The 19,250-nt window shown below is 37.0% G+C and overlaps 1 protein-coding gene across 2 annotated transcripts in view; it reads right to left on the bottom strand.

The window, feature by feature from the left end:
- The window catches only part of LOC127416465 (regulator of G-protein signaling 6-like), a 107,769-nt gene that overhangs the window by 7,892 nt on the left and 80,627 nt on the right, over positions 1-19,250 (bottom strand). For both annotated transcript variants that reach the window (XM_051655848.1, XM_051655849.1), the window contains exons 4-14: positions 18,678-18,728; positions 18,449-18,555; positions 14,999-15,050; positions 13,466-13,530; positions 12,044-12,120; positions 11,313-11,394; positions 10,732-10,806; positions 10,540-10,638; positions 10,364-10,425; positions 5,141-5,251; positions 3,887-4,012 (exon numbers count right to left, since the gene is read on the bottom strand). In XM_051655848.1, the coding sequence (XP_051511808.1) occupies positions 3,887-4,012; positions 5,141-5,251; positions 10,364-10,425; positions 10,540-10,638; positions 10,732-10,806; positions 11,313-11,394; positions 12,044-12,120; positions 13,466-13,530; positions 14,999-15,050; positions 18,449-18,555; positions 18,678-18,728 (907 nt within the window). The remainder of the gene's footprint in view (positions 1-3,886; positions 4,013-5,140; positions 5,252-10,363; positions 10,426-10,539; positions 10,639-10,731; positions 10,807-11,312; positions 11,395-12,043; positions 12,121-13,465; positions 13,531-14,998; positions 15,051-18,448; positions 18,556-18,677; positions 18,729-19,250) is intronic.

Raw genomic sequence — 19,250 nt, 5'->3', positions numbered from 1 at the left:
CTTAAGAACCACTGTTGAAGAAGAACTTGACTCGAGTGAGAAGACAGTTGATGATCAGTCTATAAACAACTGCACCCAGTAACCACTTTATTAGAAACACCTGTACACCTACTTATTCATGCGATTATCTAATCAGCCAATCATGTGGCAGCAGTGCAATGCATTAAATCGTTCAGATATGGGTCAGGAGCTTCAGTTAAATTTTTTTAATATCAACCATCAGAATGGGTAAAAAATGTGATCTCAGTTATTTCGACCGTGGCATGATTTTTGGTGCCAGACAGGCTTGTATGAGTATTTCTGTATCTGCTGATCTTCTGGGATTTTCATGCACAACAGTCTCTAAGTTTACTCAGAATGGTGTCAAAAACAAAAAACATCCAGTGAGCGGCAGTTCTGTGGATGGAAATGCCTCGTTGATTAGAGAGGTCAACGGAGAATGGCCTGACTGGTCAGAGCTGACAGAAAGCTACGGTAACTCAGATAACCGCTCTGTACAATTGTAGTGAGCAGAATAGCATCTCAGAATGCACAACACCTTGAACCTTGAGGCGGATGGGCTATTACAGCAGAAGACCACGTCGGGTTCCACTTCTGTCAGCCAAAAACAGAAAGCTGAGGCTGTATTTTTAAGCTTTATGCTTTTGGATAAAGATACTTTAAAGATAAAGACACAATTTAAACTTGCTTAGTTATGTGTTGGGTGTGTTTGGATAGGTGTACTTGTAGGTAATTTTGAAAATCTGCTTAGGGCCCCCAAAATCTGCTACTGTAGGGCCAGTCCTGGATATAACATATGTTTCTTAAATGTTTTGGTCAGTTACTTCACATTTTAAATGAGTAAAAGTTTGACACAGTGCCCATAGTTTAACTTGCAAATATTTTTTCAGCACTTCCATGCTTATAACACTGTTGGATATGGCATTTGCAAACTCTTGAATAACATGCACTAAGATAATTATGGGAGTTAGCACACTCAAAGTTTGCAACGATAGATCGAGGAATATAATAATACAGATAGAGATAGAGAAAAACATTTGCCCCATAGTTCCCTCAAGTCTCATATCACACTTGCTTAGTATATAGATCTCTTCCCAGCCTGCATCACTGAAGTGGTTTAGGCCCTAATGGGCACAAGGGAGAACCAGGCAGTCAAGAGGACACATCACTTTCACTCTCCTCACAGACTAGAAAACATAGGACAGCCCCCATAGAGACTATTAGATTCTTAGCTGGGGGATATGAGGAGATATGAGAGAGAGAGAAGGATGAGAGATGCATGGAGACAAAAAACATTTTATCTTTCACCCAGCCACTTTACGGCTCCAGTGACCTGCATTATCTCTGCAGCTACCTTCGGGGCCTCGCTGTCCTGGTTAGGCATCTCCTGGGGCCCACTGCTGCCTCATTTGCCCCATGATGCCCGAGGTTTGCAGTAACTTATTACAATGCACCAGTGCTCAGGCTTAGGAGGTGATAATGATCATGTACTGTACCATCGGTGTATTATCACCATCACACTCTCACACTCTCTTTCTTATCAGTGATATTAGAGTTGAGCTCTGAGCGTGAGGTCTGACCTTGTCCTGTTCTACTACATTTTGTTCTATTCATTAACAGCCAAGTGGGAGGTTAAGAGAGAGGGATGAGTAAGAAGGGGAAAATTTCACATCAGTAGAGGTGGAGATCAGGTTTATTATAGTGTTGAGTTTTTTAATTTAGACTTTAATTTGTCCCTTCAGTTTAGTTCTCATTAATGTTCACTCTGTGACTGTTAGTATTAATTTAGCTTTTGTTTTTAACTGTTTTCAAGATTCAGTTAAGTTTTATTTTAACAGTTTTAGGCTATGTCCACACTTAAGACGTTTTTGTTTGAAAATGCATTGATTTCACTGCGTATACAGTACTGGCATAGCCGCGGGTGAGCCTGGTTGGGCCTGTGCCACCCATCAGGCATTCAGGCCCACCCAATCATTGTCTTATGCCCCTATTTCAACAACACCCAAAAGCTTACTGGCCTCGAACCATGAACTGCTAATGCCAGAGGCTGTTGGGCTGAATAATGTTCGCATCAAAGCTTTCAAGACAACAGCAGCTCAAAAAAACAAAAATAGATAGCTCTCATTATAGCAAAGCTATTTACACTGTAAACACCAGATGTGGCGATGAGGCGTTCAGTTGTTGGGCATCCCGTATTGTGTAGAGGATCCAACCACTTTATTTTACCCGTTTTCTTTAATTAGGCTATATATTAATAACAAAAATATATCTTAATAACTATAATTAGCTAATAACTATAATTAATAATAATATAAATAACTTCTAACCTGTTCATCAAAACCAGATCAAAACGATGCTAAATAAAATTACTTTGGATGTTAAAAATGCTCTCAAAACTCATAAAACTCTAAACTCCATCCACTTTATTTTTTTTAAGATAAATTAATGTTCATTTGTATGAATTGATAATTAATTTTATTCGTTATAACTTCTATTTGTTGCATCAAAAGCGGCTTCTGACGGCATAAAAATGCTACTCTAAAATAAAATTATTTTGGATGATAAAATATGCTCTCAAAACTCCTAAGACTTTTAAACTCCAGCCTCTTTATTTCCCCATACGACTAAATTAAAATGTTATGATGTTAATAATGCTATTTCCAAATATCATATGTATGAATATATTGCTATTCATTTTATATGTCATAACAGTCACAGGTGTAGATAGCTCAGAATATTTGTTCTCTATCTTGGAACCTGATTACATTTGCTTTTTCTCTCTTACCGCGCAATCGCAGCAGCGTCATCTCTCACCCACATTAATAAGAGTGGAGTTGTGATGCAGTGATCAGATCAGAGGGAAAAAATTTAATTTTATTGACAGTAAAACATAACGGAGACTTAGCGACAATACACATTTTAATCCGTCCAAAGTCATGGCAGCAAATTGTGCTGGGAAAAAAAAATGGTCCAAAATTGGCCCATTCTATGGCTAAAATGTCCATTCTGTTTTTACATTTTCAAAAATGTCTAGGGTAAATCCCCAAAATCCCCATATAATAATTAATATCTGTTCTCAGCCTCCTAAAAAATGTCTGAACATACTCAAACACAAATATTGTTGATTGATCTTTTAATATAGACAACCTTTAGTAGATAAATGTCTTAAATACGGCTCTGAAAACAATTAGCATAAAAAACATAACATAAAATAATAATAATAATAATTTAAATAAATAAATAAAATAAATAAAAAGTTTACAGATCTCATGCAGTCGATAATTTCTTGGCCCACCCACCCAAAAGTATGCTCTAGTTTACACCTCTCATCCACACGGGAATGGCATTTTCCCTGATCGAAAAAGGAGGATTTTGCTTTGGAAAACGATTACGTTAGGAAAAGGAAATGTGAGATTTTAAACAAAAACAGATGAATGTGGATGTGGCCTTAGTTTTATATTTTAGGGCTGCCGAAGTAAATGTGTTAATTAACTGATATAATTAAAAAATATTTGATGGTGTAAAATTTTGCTTGGCTGTAGTGTCATCTAGTGGCATTTTCATGGTTAATGAAGGCAAGTTGTAAAGGTTTAAAAATGTATAACATACTTTGTATCAAAATGTAAACAAAAAAAATATTATGGTCATATTTAACCTATTTTAGTTAGTTTTGAAATCAACTGCATTTTCATTTAGTTTCAGTTTTTTTTTTTTTTTTTTTTATAATTTTTTTTTGTTTTTTTGTTTCATTTAATAAAAATGTTTTTAATTAGTTTTCATTTTAGCTTTTGATAACAATAATAATGATGGTGGAAATGAAATGAGGACAAAAGACCATGGTAATAATGAGAAGAAGAGAGCGGATGAGGAAGGCTCTTGGTCTCACAGGAGGTTCTCTGAGCTGAATTCAGACTCCAAGAATTTAAGGAACTGCTCACGCCCCACTGGGTCCTTTAAAGCCTCATCCAAAGAGAAACCCCACTTCTTTACTCGCTGTTGACTCGGGTCCTTACTGAGACAGATGGAGGGAAAGAGAGAGAGAAAGAGAGAGAGAGAGAGAATATTTTATTTATTTAACTTGCATTATTCTTTGCGATATCTTCTGTCAGCAGCTACTGCTTTGACAACACAGATGTCGCCTACCACTATCTGTCAAATTAGTTAAACAAGATGAAGCATGAGAACACTTAATCACGTCTAATAATATCTTGTACCCTTGTGTAACTTCAACAAAACTCTTTAAGTAATTGACAACAAAATTATTAAGCAACTGACAACAAAAAAATCATCACAGGAATGCTAATCATTTTAAAAGTCTACTTCCTACAAAAGGTAATAAATTAGACAAAATCATTAAGGCACATTCATCGAGCTTATACATCAGCAGAACCTAATTTTTGCTTAATTTAGTGGCAAGAATTATATTGCAGAACATTGTTAAAAGATTTTTCCCAGCTAAGTGAGCTCAAGTATTTTACTCCTTGGATAGCACTTGGATAGAAATAAACTACACCTCCAACCATTGACATCTTTACCTGTCTTGTGAATATGATTTACATGAAACAGATGAAACAATCTTAATCATAAATTAATAAGAGACCCTTTAAATATGATATGTACCGAGTATGGTAGTTGTATCTGTATTATGACAAGTTTTACTAGCTTCCTTTCAAGGAGCTTTGAGGCAGAGTCAAACTGGAATTAAATGGTTCTGGTCATGTGACTATCTGCATCACCTATGTACAAATGTTCACATGAAAACAAGGTGGTCTGCACTTATATTTATAGTTGACAGTTGTGTGTAAAATACATCTTCAACTCTTTTAATACCCTTTATTTGTTTACAAATGTGACTGCTGGGATTAAATTTACCACTAAGAAGATAGGGTGTGATGCAAGTATTCCTGTCTTTAAGGTACCATGTTACCCAATTTTAAATAAATTATAACATAAAAATGGGACTCTTACATAATCCATTTAACGTGGGGACTTCAGTAGCAGTTATGAAGACTCTCTCTTAAGCTTAGCAGAAATGAAAACCCTGATCTGCCTTCTCCCTTTCAACTAATGAAACCTAAGACTGCCAAGAGGGCTGGTGAAGAGGCAGAAGACAGGAATCTAAAAAGCTAGGTTTTCATACCTGGCCTCTAGCTCCCAGAGAGTGACGTCATCACCGATCCAGGGATTCGATGGCTCTGGTATTGACACAAAGGGATCGTAGTCAAGATACTGCTCTGTGTAGGTCATTAACCTGCAAGATAAAGGTTTAAAGTTAAAATTATGTTTTTAATTCATACTAATGTAAAACAGGCAGGTGGAAACACTTAATAACTTTATTAATCTCATTTACGAACAATCTGATGTTACATAATGCTTATTATAAAACAGATAGTTATGATTTTAAAATTTGCATTTCATCATCACTTTTATTGCATCTTTTTTCCATAAAATGAAAGTGAATGGTGTTTCTTGGTGGAAAGTAAGTGGGGCTTGGAACAACATTAGGGTGAGTAAATGATGACAAAATTTTCATTTTTGGGTTAACTATGCCTTTAAATGAAAATAGTCAAGATGTTCTGCCAAGAAACTTTAAAATGGCAGCTATTAAATCGCTTATTAAGAAGCCACAACTTGATCCTGGAGAACTGGCTAATTACAGACCGATTTCAAATCTCCCGTTTATGTCAAAAATACTAGAAAAGGTAGTGTCCTCCCAACTATGTTCATTTCTACAGAGAAATAGTATATATGAACAATTTCAGTCAGGATTTACAGTTACAGTACAGAGACTGCATTTATCAGAGTTACTAATGACTTGCTCTTATCGACTGATCATGCCTGCATTTCCCTTCTAGTGCTTTTAGATCTTAGTGCTGCCTTCGACACGATAGATCATGACATTTCTTCAATAGGCTGGAGAATTATGTTGGCATTTGTGGACTTGCATTAGCATGGTTTAGGTCCTATTTAGCAGACCGTTACCACTTTGTCTGTATAATCGAGAAATTGTCAAATCAAACAAAAGTATGGAGTGCCACAGGGATCAGATTTAGGGCCTCTGCTTTTCTCCTTGTATATGCTTCCCCTGGGAGATATTATCAGGAATCGTGGAATAAGTTTCCACTGTTACAATACCCAACTTTATATTTCTTCAAAACCTGATGAAATTTCACAATTCTCCAAATTAGCAGAGTGTATCAATGAAATCAAAGATTGGATGGCCAGAAATGTCCTTCTACTCAATTCCGACAAAACAGAGGTACTAATTACTGGACCAAAAACCTCTAAAAACAAGCCGCTAAAATATAATTTGACTCTCGATGGATGTACTGTTACATTGTCTTCAACAGCGAAGAACTTAGGTGTTATATTTGATACCAATCTGTCCTTTGAAAATCAAATTATCAGTGTTTGTAGAACAGCATTCTTCCACCTAAGAAATATTGCTAAATTAAGACACATGCTCTCTGTTGCTGATGCTGAAAAACTAATTCATGCGTTCATGACCTCAAGACTAGATTATTATAATGCATTACTGGGAGGATGTCCAGCAAGATCAATAAATAAACTTCAATTGGTTCAAAATGCAGCTGCTGGAGTGCTGACTAGAACCGTTGTTACATTGGCTACTTGTTAAATTTCGTATTAATTTTAAAATTCTGTTAACTACGTTCAAAGATTTGAATGGTCTAGCTCCGCAGTACTTAAGTGACCTTCTACCATGTTATATTCCATCACGTTCATTACGATCGCAAAACTCTGGCCTGTTAATAGTTCCTAGAATATCAAAATCCACAAAAGGAGGTAGATCCTTTACCTATTTGGCTCCTAATCTATGGAATAGTATCCCTAACACTGTTCGAGATGACGACACACTCACTGAGTTTAAGTCTAGACTAAAGACTCATCTATTTAGCCAGGCATATACCTAATTTATCCATCAACTCACAATTAGGCCGCTTTAGTTAGGTCTGCCAGAACCAGAAACCAGAAACACTGATCATGATCTATAACTCTGCAATAAATTGAATGGCATCTATGCTAATATTATTCTATTTGTATCCCTGTCTCAACCTCGGGACTCCTGAAGTCACCAGAACCGGCTGGATCCAGCTCCATTCCTGGTCCGTGTTGGACTCCACTGCTACGTGTCTCTGAGTGATGACGACTAACTGCAGCCGGTGCCAGCCAATCATCACTTCAGTCTATTACAATGGACTTCAGAAGATGAACTGATGCCAACTTCAACCATAAGACATGGGATACTTCATATGCCATTGCCTGAACCTTGAACTTAGGATAGACCTCACAGAAATTACTGGCTGGTTGAACTGCGATGCACCTCACTGATCTCTGCCTGCATCACCTAGGTCTAATGATGGACTGACTACACTCTTAAAATGGAATACATAGACTATCGATTAATTGCTAACAAAACCCTTCATCAGCAAACTAAAAAGGACAATGCATCTATGTGAACTTCTGCAGTTAATCCAGGATGAACTTCAAAGACATTAGTCATTAATCTTACAGTTCTTACAAAATCTTTGTTTAAACACTGGCCCTTAACACTTACTTAGTTTCATAATTTTAAACCATGACTTGCACTATACATAAGTAATATTGGCATTATTTTCATGATGTTAGCCAGAGGGGAACTGGTCCCCACAGTGAGTCTGGTTTCTCCCAAGTTTATTTTTCTCCATTAACCAACATCTTATGGAGTTTTGTGTTCCTTGCCACAGTCGACTTCGGCTTGCTCACTGGGATTCTAAATACAATTATTATTTAATTACTTAGTTTTATACACAATTCACAATCGTATTTTATCAAACTACACAATGATAACTCTAAGACATTATAGATATTACAGTTTCATTTTCTGTTAATGCATGATTTTCTGTAAAGCTGCTTTGAAACGACGTGTGTTGTGAAAGGCGCTATACAAATAAATATGACTTGACTTGTCTTGACTTGAGTGTACCAAGGTCACTTCCTGGGATTTAAACGCTCACAGCAATGTGTTGTGAAGTGATAAATGTGTGAGTACTGAGTACGACAGAGTCTCGGAGCTATGCACTAAAACATTAGTGTACAGTAGACATCAATTGACCTCACTTCCCTGCAGAGCTTTATGTAACATATATAATTGTATTGATTGAGATTGAGCTGAAAGCACTTACGTACACATTGTGCAAATACACTGCAAAAAATTATTTTCTAAATCAGTTCATCCTTAACATCCAAACGTCCTTAAAACACATTAAATGTACTTGAGAAGCAAAAAAGATAGACATATCCACAAAAGCTTTCAGTATATTTTTCCTACCCCAAAGGTAAATTGTTGTTTCTTGTGTTACCTCACTAAATTTTAGATTTGTTTTCATGCTTGTAAGATTTATGCTTACACACACACACACACACACACACACACACACACACACACACACAAAGGCAATAGGGAAATATACTTAAAAGTTTCATGACATGCATTTTTTAAAATTATTTTAATTATGTATAGTTAAATGTTTAATTATATAATTATGTTCTTTGTCATTCACTTATAGTTGTGTAACCAAGTGGAGAAATTTCATGAAATTGAACTCTTATCATAAATTGGATGTGGCCTCTTTAAGAACCGGAGTTTTGCAACACCTGCTTTCCAGTTCTCTCTTGTGCTGCAGATGTGTTCTGGTTAGAAACCTGAGAACATGTATTGCACAAGAAAGCTCCCAGTTTTGTTCATCGGTTGAGAATTATTGGGTAAATATCAAAGTTTACACAAAATTCTGATAAATTGCATTAAATAGTTGTTCAGAAGAGTTGTATGTTAAAATTGAGTGTTTGTTGTGGATCATTTTTGAAGGATGCATATGGATTGCATATGTGGGGTTTGACCACGTTTTGTGCACATGCGAGGACTGGGTATGTACATTTTGTATTAATCATACTTCATTTAAATGATTCATAGCCCAGTGTTTTCCAGTTTAGTGAATAAGTGTAATACACGTATATGTGAAAATATGAGTGGTATTGCTGAAACTGCAATACATGTCCTTAAAGCCTGGTTAAAAATAAGTAAAATACTGTGAGTGTTAAAGCATGTTTAACATTGTATCATATTTCTTTCTACTGAGTTTCACTGTGCTGAAATTTACTGAATCATTTTTTCTCTCATTTAGGACATTGTTCTTTTTAAGTCACATTTACACATTGTCAGAAAACTCCTGGATTGTAATCAAATTTTTCATTCTTCAAATAAGTACAAAAACACAGTTTATATTTATATATATAATTTTATTTTTATTTATTTTTTATACAGTACGGCCCCATCGATCACTGTCCTTTTTCTGAGACAGCAGTCAGAATGAAAACCCCAAAATATATTTTTGAAAAATAACAAATAAATAAATTGTAAAACATGATAATTTTTCACACTCATTCTGGCCCTCTGTCAAGAAAAACTCAGTTTTGGTGCTGCCTCTCCTTTAAGACTTGACAGTAAACGCTCACTGTTATGATTTGCTCTCTGCTCTTGACTGATCTGCTCTCTCCGTGCTATCTCACTGCTCACCGCAACCGGGTGGGGCTACAGAATTGATAAGGTAAAGTAGTCATTGATGTGAAGTTGTGGAGGCTGTCAGATGCAAATGTCTACCACAGTGTGACATCACAATGTGGAGGAAGTAGAGAATGAGTTGCTTTGGAAGCTTGGTTTCAACAAATGCTCTTTTTGCAGATAGGAGGATGTTTTGAGTTCTGAAACTAACAGTTTGCTTTTAAAGTAATATGAACACTTTTATGTGAAAAGATCATGTCATGGCCTCTTTTAGTGTATTCTCTAAAAAGCATTAATATTGCATGCTTTTTGCTTTTCAAGTAAATGTATCTTGTTTTAAAGATGTTTAGATATTTTTATTGGAAAACAAGACATACATATACAGATTTTAAAAAAAAAAACATTCTAATTGAAGTGCCCTATGACCCTTCAATTTTTTGTTTTATTGACAGATCAAGAAGTGAAAGCGTATGCGATGTTTCTGGCAGAGGACTTGTTTTAAGTATTAAGTCATTCATTCATTCAGTTCAGGCATTTGATTCAATCATGATCCATCTGTCTCTCATCGCTCATTGTGCCACATTGCTTTCACCCCCGCCACTCCAAAACCACAGTTTTGGTCCCGTCCTACTGTTAGGGGCAAGCTCCTCTCCCCTGCCATATTGCCTTCTGGCAGGATCTGATGGTTCGAGCTAGAATCTTGAGGCTGAACTGTAGGACAGGGCTTACGCCAAGGGAAACTATTGTTTTACTGACTCATGTTATTCCCATACTCTCGAAACCTCTGTGAGAAAGAGTACTTACGTCTCAGCTACTTTGGACATTTTCATACAGTGTCGATCCAACTGAGTGTTCAAGAACAGAATCTGAAAGAGACAGAGTACCGTTACTCACTGTATTTCAGCATGGGCATGTGAGTAATCCAAGCTAAATATGAATAGCGACCCTGAGACGGTCAAGATTCTTTCTTGCACACACACCTCTTTCTCTACGCCCTCTTTGGTGTCCTTGTTGCTCTGTTGTGAAGGTGTGTGCACAGGACTCTGCGTCTGTGTGTCATCCACTACACCATATACTGACTGTCAACCAGAGAGAGAGAGAGATGGGTCTCAAATACAATCCGGGACACTCAGTCTTATGCATAAACATGCACATTAATACAGCATCAGCACCTTTTTCACTCTTTGAGGATTCTTCAGGCGGCGACACTTCCTGATGTCCATCTCTGTGGTGTTGACACACCCTGGCTGTGGATCACAGTAACACTCATGTGAGTCTTTTTGACACAAATGTGAAAAACCAGTGCAGAAAAATAAATTTCCCACTTGATCTTATTAAACTGAAACATCTCCAAACAAGACACAAATACAGCAGCCCATCCCAAACTGGATCCACCCCTTACACACACGCACGCGCGCGCGCGCGCACACACACACACACACACATGTTGGTGTGGCTATCCTTATGAGGACTCTTCATAGACATAATGATTTACATACTGTTCGAACAACAGATTCTATCCTCTAACCCAAACCCTACCCCTACACCTAACCCTCACAAAAAATATCCTGCATTTTTACATTTTCAAATAAACATAGTTTAGTATGTTTTTTAAGCAATTTGAATTATGGGGACACTAGAAATGTCCTCATAACCACATTTATAGCATAATACCCTTTTAATTACCAGTTTGTAACCTAAAAAATGTCCTTGTAAACCACCCAAATCCGCCCACACACACAACCAAACACACCACAGGTCGATGAACATCCCAGAAGGCTCTCTCCTGACTGTCCAGAATCTTTCTCTCGGTCTTGTCTTTTTTCCTGTCGATCCTACAAAATCAAAGGGAAACACAAAGCTGCAAGATATTAATATTGAATAAATCAAGGAAACATTCCCAATTCACACACACATTAAACCAGACAAAGAGCAAAGCCTTGTGCTCTTCAAAGTTGCAACCTGCCTGCGAGCAGAGCTAATTAATTTCCATTCCTGCCACTTCACTCTTATGTAACTGACATTTGCTGCATCACTCTCTCGCTCTCACTGATCCTGTTTTTGAGCCCTGAGACTTTTTGAGCCCTATCATCCTCTCACTCCCTCCCTTTGTCACTCTCCCCAAAATCTGTTTCTGCGATTTTGATAGAGACAGAACGATGATCACAAATCAGAGAGGGGGTGACTTGTGTTTGCAGCCTTTTGCCATCAGGTGAGGCTCTTCAGCTGGTGTTTGAAGAGCGAGAGACAGCTTTAGCCAATGATGGCCACTACAAATCAAACACATATGTTAATGTGTTACATATAACAATGGGCTCACCAATATTATTATGTTACATCATAATCAGAGTGTGTGTTTGCATATATGTCTTTGTGTGAATGTGTGTGGGTTGATTCTAAAGGACAGATGTGTTTCCAACAGAGAAGAGGGCAGGTAAGAGTGTGTGCAAGTGTTTATGTAGTTGTCCTGACAACAGCACTTACTTGACCTGTGCCTCTGCCTGCATGAAGATGAACTCCCACTTCCTGGCAAAAGCCCTCTGTAGCCTTGCTAGATTCTCCTGAAAGAAAGAAAGAAAGAAAAGAAAGAAAAAGTAAAGAAAGAAAAGAAAGGTAAGAAAGAAAGAAAATAAATAAAAGGAAATTAAAAAAGAAAGAAAATAAAAGGAAAGGAAGGAAATAAATAAATTAAAAAATAAAAGGAGAGAAAGAATGGCAAAAATAGTGATTGTTTCTAAACAGGTTTCCAAAGTACTCTACTTCCTACTCGATGCCATAATTCAGGCTTAGCTGTTTACAGTAGCTTCAGCCGGTAGGCCTGGCAGATAGATGCAATAACTACACAGTTATGCGGTGAAAAAGCATGTTTCTTCATTAACTGCAATTCAAAAATATAGGTGTATTCTCACAATATAATATTTTTTTGTGTGCAACACATAAATCCTAAGCATTTTATTATTATAGCAGATGTTTCACCAGTGCCCAAGGGCTCTTAATGAAATAGATTACTGTAATATTTTTCCCTGTCTGCTTTAAGAAGTTCTAATATGGGCCTGGGTAGTTCAGTGGTAAAATACGCTGGCTACCGCTCCTGGAGTTCGCTAGCTCGCTAGTTCGAATCCCAGGGCGTGCTGAGTGACTCCAGCCAGGTCTCCTAAGCAACCAAATTGGCCTGGTTGCTAGGGAGGGTAGAGTCACATGGGGTAAACTCCTCGTGGTCGCTATAATGTGGTTCGTTCTCCGTGGGGCGCATGGTGAGTTGAGCTTGGTTGCTGTGGTGGATGGCGTTAAGCCTCCACACGCGCTATGATTCCGTGGCAACGTGCTCAACAAGCCACATGATAAGCTGCGCGGGTTGATGGTCTCAGACGCGGAGGCAACTGGGATTCGTCCTCCGCCACCTGGACTGAGGCGAATCACTACGTGACCACGAGGACTTGGAAGCACATTGGGATTTGGGCATTCCAAATTGGTAGAAAAGGAAAAAAAAAAAAGTTCTAATATACAGAGATCAGACTCATTGCATTAACGGCTCATGAAGCAAAGAGCATCCAGGTTGCACATGCCAACTGAGACTGAGATGCTACTCTCTATGTATTTTAGACCTCCTTGATACAGACAAATAGGTAGTCTCTTAAACAAACAAGGAAATGTTGAAAGAGCTACATAGTGTTTACACTCTTTGGGGAAATCAATGTATGAATGGCATACGTAAAGTCTCTGCACATGAAGTTGTGTTAGGAGAAAGCATTTTAACATCATACAAATTACACACTTCACCTTTAATGCTCAATGACAAGGGCCAACAATTGGTGCTTTCGGGTAATTCAGTAATTTGACATATCTGTCAATAGCTGAGAGAATCAGAACTTAAATGCTCTGCTGTCATTGCAGTGGGTCACTTACCGCCTCATAGTCTGCCAGCTCCAGCCGGGTCTTGTTCTGCATGGTCCGCTTGCACAGATAGATGGCTGTGATAGGGTGAGAGAGAGACAGAGAAGGAATAAAGATTTGTATTTGCTTGTTTTGAGCAAATGTAAATGTTTGTTTTTTCTAACCGGTTATCAATTGGAAAAGAGGCTGCGGAAATTCTAAACCGGAACGAAAAAATACAGTTTTTGCTCAGAACGAACCGAAATGAAAAACATTTAGTTTTTAGTCCCTGGTTACGATACACATAAAACCACATTGCCAATTTACAGTCAAAGTCACATTTTTCAATAATAAGAAAAATTGGTAACATTTTACAATAAGATTGTATTCATTAATATTACATAAGTTAACTACAATAGTTATCATGAACTAACAATGAACAATATTTTAATGGACTTAGTTATTAATCTTGGTTAATGTTAATTGTAAGATAATATATTTTTTTAAAAGCTGTATATGTTAACATCAGTTAACGCATTATGAACTAACATGAACTAACAATGAACAGTTGTATCTTTATAGATTAATATTAACCAAGATCAATAAATACTGTAAAAACATTTTGTTAATTGTTGGTTAATGTTACCAAATACATTACAAATGTTAAACATAATCTTATTGTAAATTGCTAGAGAAAAATCTAAATATCATTTTAAAAATTACTAAAAGTGTGCAAATGGCAAATCCATCAAATACAAAACATAGAACTCCTTCACTACACCAAATCAACTGAAAAGCTAAAGATCTTCCATAGATTTATAAAAGTGAAAATTAACATTTATGTATTTGGCCAATGCTTTTAATCAAAGCGACTTACATTGCATTCAAGCTATACAGTTTAACAGTACATACTGTATGTTACACTCTTGATTTTACCAGAGCTTTGAAATTTAGTGATATTAACTAAAAAGGCTTTTTAAAATCTTAAACAAGGGTTTTAATCTAAGATTTACGAGTATACGAGATTTCTTGAAAAACAAAAATCTATTAAAACAAAAAGGACATTCAGGACCAATAGAAAGCTGGAGAGAGAAAGAGAGAGAGATACAGACAAGAGGCCATGAAAGGCTTGACAGTCATGTATTATCCCCCACGCTATCACACACACATATCCAGGGTAAGTCCTTGATTGGATTTTGTGTCTTCCTGTGCATATATCATCTCTGCTTGGCCAGTTTATAGACAGTAGGAACTGTGAATGAGTCACCATCGACCATCAGTGAGCAGCTGCCCACAATCAACACATTCTCTAGCCGTATTACAGAACTATCCACAGATGCAGGGATGCTCTGGAGTTCTTCCTCACCGTTAGCCTGTCCAACAGAGTAACAGCTGTAATAATCCTGAGAGAGCAGACTGGGGGCTGAAAAGGGGGCGCCCAGTGACTCGGTGACTTTGTGAGTTATATTAGCTCTCAGAAAAAAACATCACCTGTAAAGCTCAGTGTACTCTTCATCTGAGAGAGAAAAGTCATTGGGAGACTGCACAGCAGGGTGCTTCTCTTACCATAGTCTGTGTTCTCTGGCTCCCAGCAATTAGATGGCCAAAAGTATGGAGCCTGTACAAGAAAGGAAGAAATATGACACAGATCTTACAGTATGTTTTTTTGAAATTCACACACACCTAAGTAAACAGACCAACCACAGTTTGTTTTGTTTTTACATGACCTTTAGGGGCGGGTTTACCTGAGATATCATAGTTGATATCACAATAACAGACCGACATTAAAAAAAATCGTGTTCACATAATTTCACAGCAGTGCCAGTCAATGCTAGCTTTAAGAATACATGACGTAATGTCTCCTAAACTCCCGTGGGATTATGGGATGATAAAGTGTGCAGTCAATCCATACTTCAGAATCTCACTGGAAATAGTGTGCCATCGAGGCATGCCTACTGTTTTATGAATACTGAGGATTCGAACATTCTACTCCAATGGCATACTGTTTTTGGCATACTATACACTACCATTCAACAGTTTGGGGTCACTTGCCTGAAATGTTTCTCATGATCTTAAAAACCTTTTGATCTGAAGGTGTATGCTTAAAAGTTTGAAATTAGTTTTGTAGACAAAAATATAATTGTGCCAACATATTAATTTATTTAATTACATAAAAAAATATCTATTATTCCATAGATGTGATGACTTTACTATTATTCTAAAATGTGGAGAAAAAAAAATTAAGAAAGAATGAGTAAGTGACCCTAAACTTTTGAACGGTAGTGTATAGCGAAGAAGTATGCATATATGGACACCGCTTTTGTGACAGCCTGGTACCTGGTAAACATGACTTTGTTTCCAGGTGGACTACTGCTGTACAAACCTGTGCACCCGAACTTACAGGAATTGTGCAAAACCAGCCAGTCAGAACAGAGCTTGCAAAATCTAGAAAGTGCTTGTCACTTTTATGTGCAATATGCACCAGACTGTCAGTGAATGGACTGTTGGCTGTCTATAAACATGCTGAGATTACAAATACATACAGTGCATCCGGAAAGTATTCACAGCGCTTCACTTTTTCCACATTTTGTTATGTTACAGCCTTATTCCAAAATGGATTAAATTCATTATTTTCCTCAAAATTCTACAAACAATACCCCATAATGACAACGTGAAAGAAGTTTGTTTGAAATCTTTGCAAATTTATTAAAAATAAAAAACGAAATACTTTCGAATACTTTCCGGATGCACTGTATTGTTGATGCCCACTTTACTGAATGACTTTCATTCTGTTTTGGATTGGTTGAGAGTTTGAAAGAACTAAGGATTTCTTATCACCTGCTTACAAGCCAAAATCAAATAATGATTCTTTTCTGTGCATATATTATTGTAGTCACTGTCTTTTTTATCAGGATGTGAAAGCCATTAACAACATTTCTAACAACTGAAAAAGCCCTCTCGCCTTCAAGGAGCCAGTCTGAAAGACTATGGGTGGCACAAAGAAAATGATGGTGTACTGAGATCATTATCGTCATGCAATGAGCTGATGAGCCATACTCCAGAGCAGCAGAGAAACACTAATTCCCTCCTGAGTAATTAATGAACGTATCAAAGAAACTTGGATTCCTTTATTCACTTACTGATTCTTTATTATAGCTGAATGTCATTATCTAAGAATTCTGTTTCTTTTGTAAAACCATGGATAACTTACAGCAAGGTTTTCTATTGGTTACATATGTACAACATGATATTGACCAGACCTTCATTTAAAAATGGGTTAAACATGGTACTTTAGTCATTTAAATAAGGTACAGTACTCTAAGAGAATTGCACATGAAGAAGAGAATATTTTAATATTTACATTTTAAATAATTACTGAATTACATTATGGGGCTTCTCACATTTTTACCATCAAAAGATTGCAGTGTTTCTCCAGTAAAACATCAGAGTAATGTGAGATAAATAGGCTCAGTGAAAGTGCCTTTGGCCATCTCTTCTCTAATCGGCTGAATCACTGATAAATGAAGGATCAGGCTTTACAAGATAAATATGTACCTTTTTCTAGTGGAAGTGTTCGGATTACCACCTTAGATCTTCAATGCATAACAACAGACAATAAAATAACATCCTTGTTGAATTAATCTCTTTGATGAATTGCCTGACCTATACAATCTGTAGTGAAAAACTTTGAATTCTAATAGCTGGTGGTGCTTAAGAAGGTAGCTGGAGGCAGCACTGATCAAACACAATCCTGATTGTTTAGGAGGTGTAAAGGTCAGTGGTGGCTGCAGCAAACATGGAGCTTGTTCATAGTTTGTCCTCAGTTTGTTAATTGTTCAACTGGACAGTGACAATGCAGATTCAGTGATGTTATAGAATATTAGATGTGCTAAATGTAAACTGGCAGCTTATACTTAATTGAATGAGTAGAATTGCAATCTTTTTTGTTGACCTATTATAGTATTCGAAAGAGCACAGGAAATAATGGGAATTGGAATGAGGGGCCATATTACAGGCAATACATACTTCCTATTCTTTTTTTTATAGTATGTGAAACAGTAGGCATTATTCTACAATAAATATTATGATCTCACTATGTTTGTCACATCTCATCAAGATGCATCTTTAATTCAGTGAGTGGCATCCAGATATCATCTTGGAAATAAAAATGGTTGCTTTTAATCTAATTTGGTTTAAAAATTTTACTAAATTTGACAGTCCAATCAAATAATGTGTCAAAAGAGATGTTAAAAAATTGTGACTGAAACTACTTTCGGTTCATCCATCCCACTGGAAATGGAAGGTCAAGTTGAGTACATTACATTGTGCAATACAGTATTCCACACAGTAAGCTCAGATCTATACTGCAAATTTGGGCAAATGTAGTAGGTCATTTAGGTATTCCATGCATACAGAAATGCACAGTATACATTATTCACTGTATACACTATACACAGCGGAAATAGTCAGAGTTGTATGGTAATAAGCTATTCATGAGTTTGAGTGCCTATATAATCTTTAGCGTAAATGGTATGGCTTGCTGTCCACGATGGATGGGCTCAAGGAGGAGACTCGAACTGAGCTCAGATATAACCCCCCCAACCCAGGACTAGTGAAGTATTGAGATGGTATAAATGGGAGAAATACCTGCAGAGGAGTAGGGGAGGTGGTGGGATGCCAGGAAAACTGACACTATGATGAGGTGAGAGGTTGCTTTTATACTCTCATAATTAATTGGAAGATTAAATGGGCTTGCTTCTCCCGAACTTACGTTTGGTGACTTCATTTCTGAACATAGACACACAAAAATCCTGACTCTAGAATCTTTTCTTGTCTTTTTAATAACCATGGCAATTTCAGTTATCCTAACTTGAACTTGTCAGATCTTAACTGAACACTCAAGACAAGAAGTTTCTGTAATACAGTCCAGGAACACCACAAGTCTGACTCGAACCCACATCCCCTGCATAAGCACCACAGTTAATTTTTTTTCTTGATGGTAGAAAATAAGCTCACCTGAAAGCGGTAAAATGTGCCATCATCCTTAAGGGTGAGAACATGATCAGAGATTGGGAAGATGTAGCCTTGAGCAGCGATCAGACTGCCAATGTGTATGGCCTCCACTGGACGAACAGCCATTAGAAATGCACAGTCTTGTTATAATGTATTTTATTTCATAGTAAATGAAAATTTGCATACTTCAGTCATCAATAAAATGTGGATCTTTCTCCAAATCAGGACCTACCAGGATCTTCTATGTTGAGGTTCTTCATTAACCACTGAACAATATCTGAACCTAAAGTTTAGAAAATGGAAACATTGTCACATAATTTTCATATGCAAATTTGTGCATAAATTACATACTCATTTCAAAGCCTTGTAATAAAGAGACCAAAATCATCATGGTGTGCCAAGGCATGGTATGGTCTCTCAATGTGTGTGTCAATTGAGTCAAGCTAAGCCTTAAAGGTCTTCCATTAGCCAGACACCACCTCAGCCGCCTACAACATCAACACTTTAGTTCCAAATCAGCTATTAGTTATCTGGATGTGGGCCTGCAGGCATCCATTTAGAGTCGCTCACTGTGGTAATTGTGTTTAGCGATATGAGCTGCTCAAGCCACATCTTCAGGTTCATTTTCTATAAGAACTTATTTGAAATATTAACTGCTCTTCCAGCATTCATTCTCAAATACTACAGGAAACTGTGCAATTTAAAATTATTTGTAGAATCTATGGAGACCACAGGGTCTGGCTGGAAATATGTCTGTGAATTAAAAAAAAAAAGATTCACTCTCTGATCTATTAAATCAAGCACC

Source organism: Myxocyprinus asiaticus, chromosome 25 (assembly GCF_019703515.2).
Source record: "Myxocyprinus asiaticus isolate MX2 ecotype Aquarium Trade chromosome 25, UBuf_Myxa_2, whole genome shotgun sequence".
NCBI lineage: Eukaryota > Metazoa > Chordata > Actinopteri > Cypriniformes > Catostomidae > Myxocyprinus > Myxocyprinus asiaticus.
The sequence above is the reverse complement of the archived record's forward strand: the minus strand, read 5'-3'. Positions and strand labels throughout refer to the sequence as shown.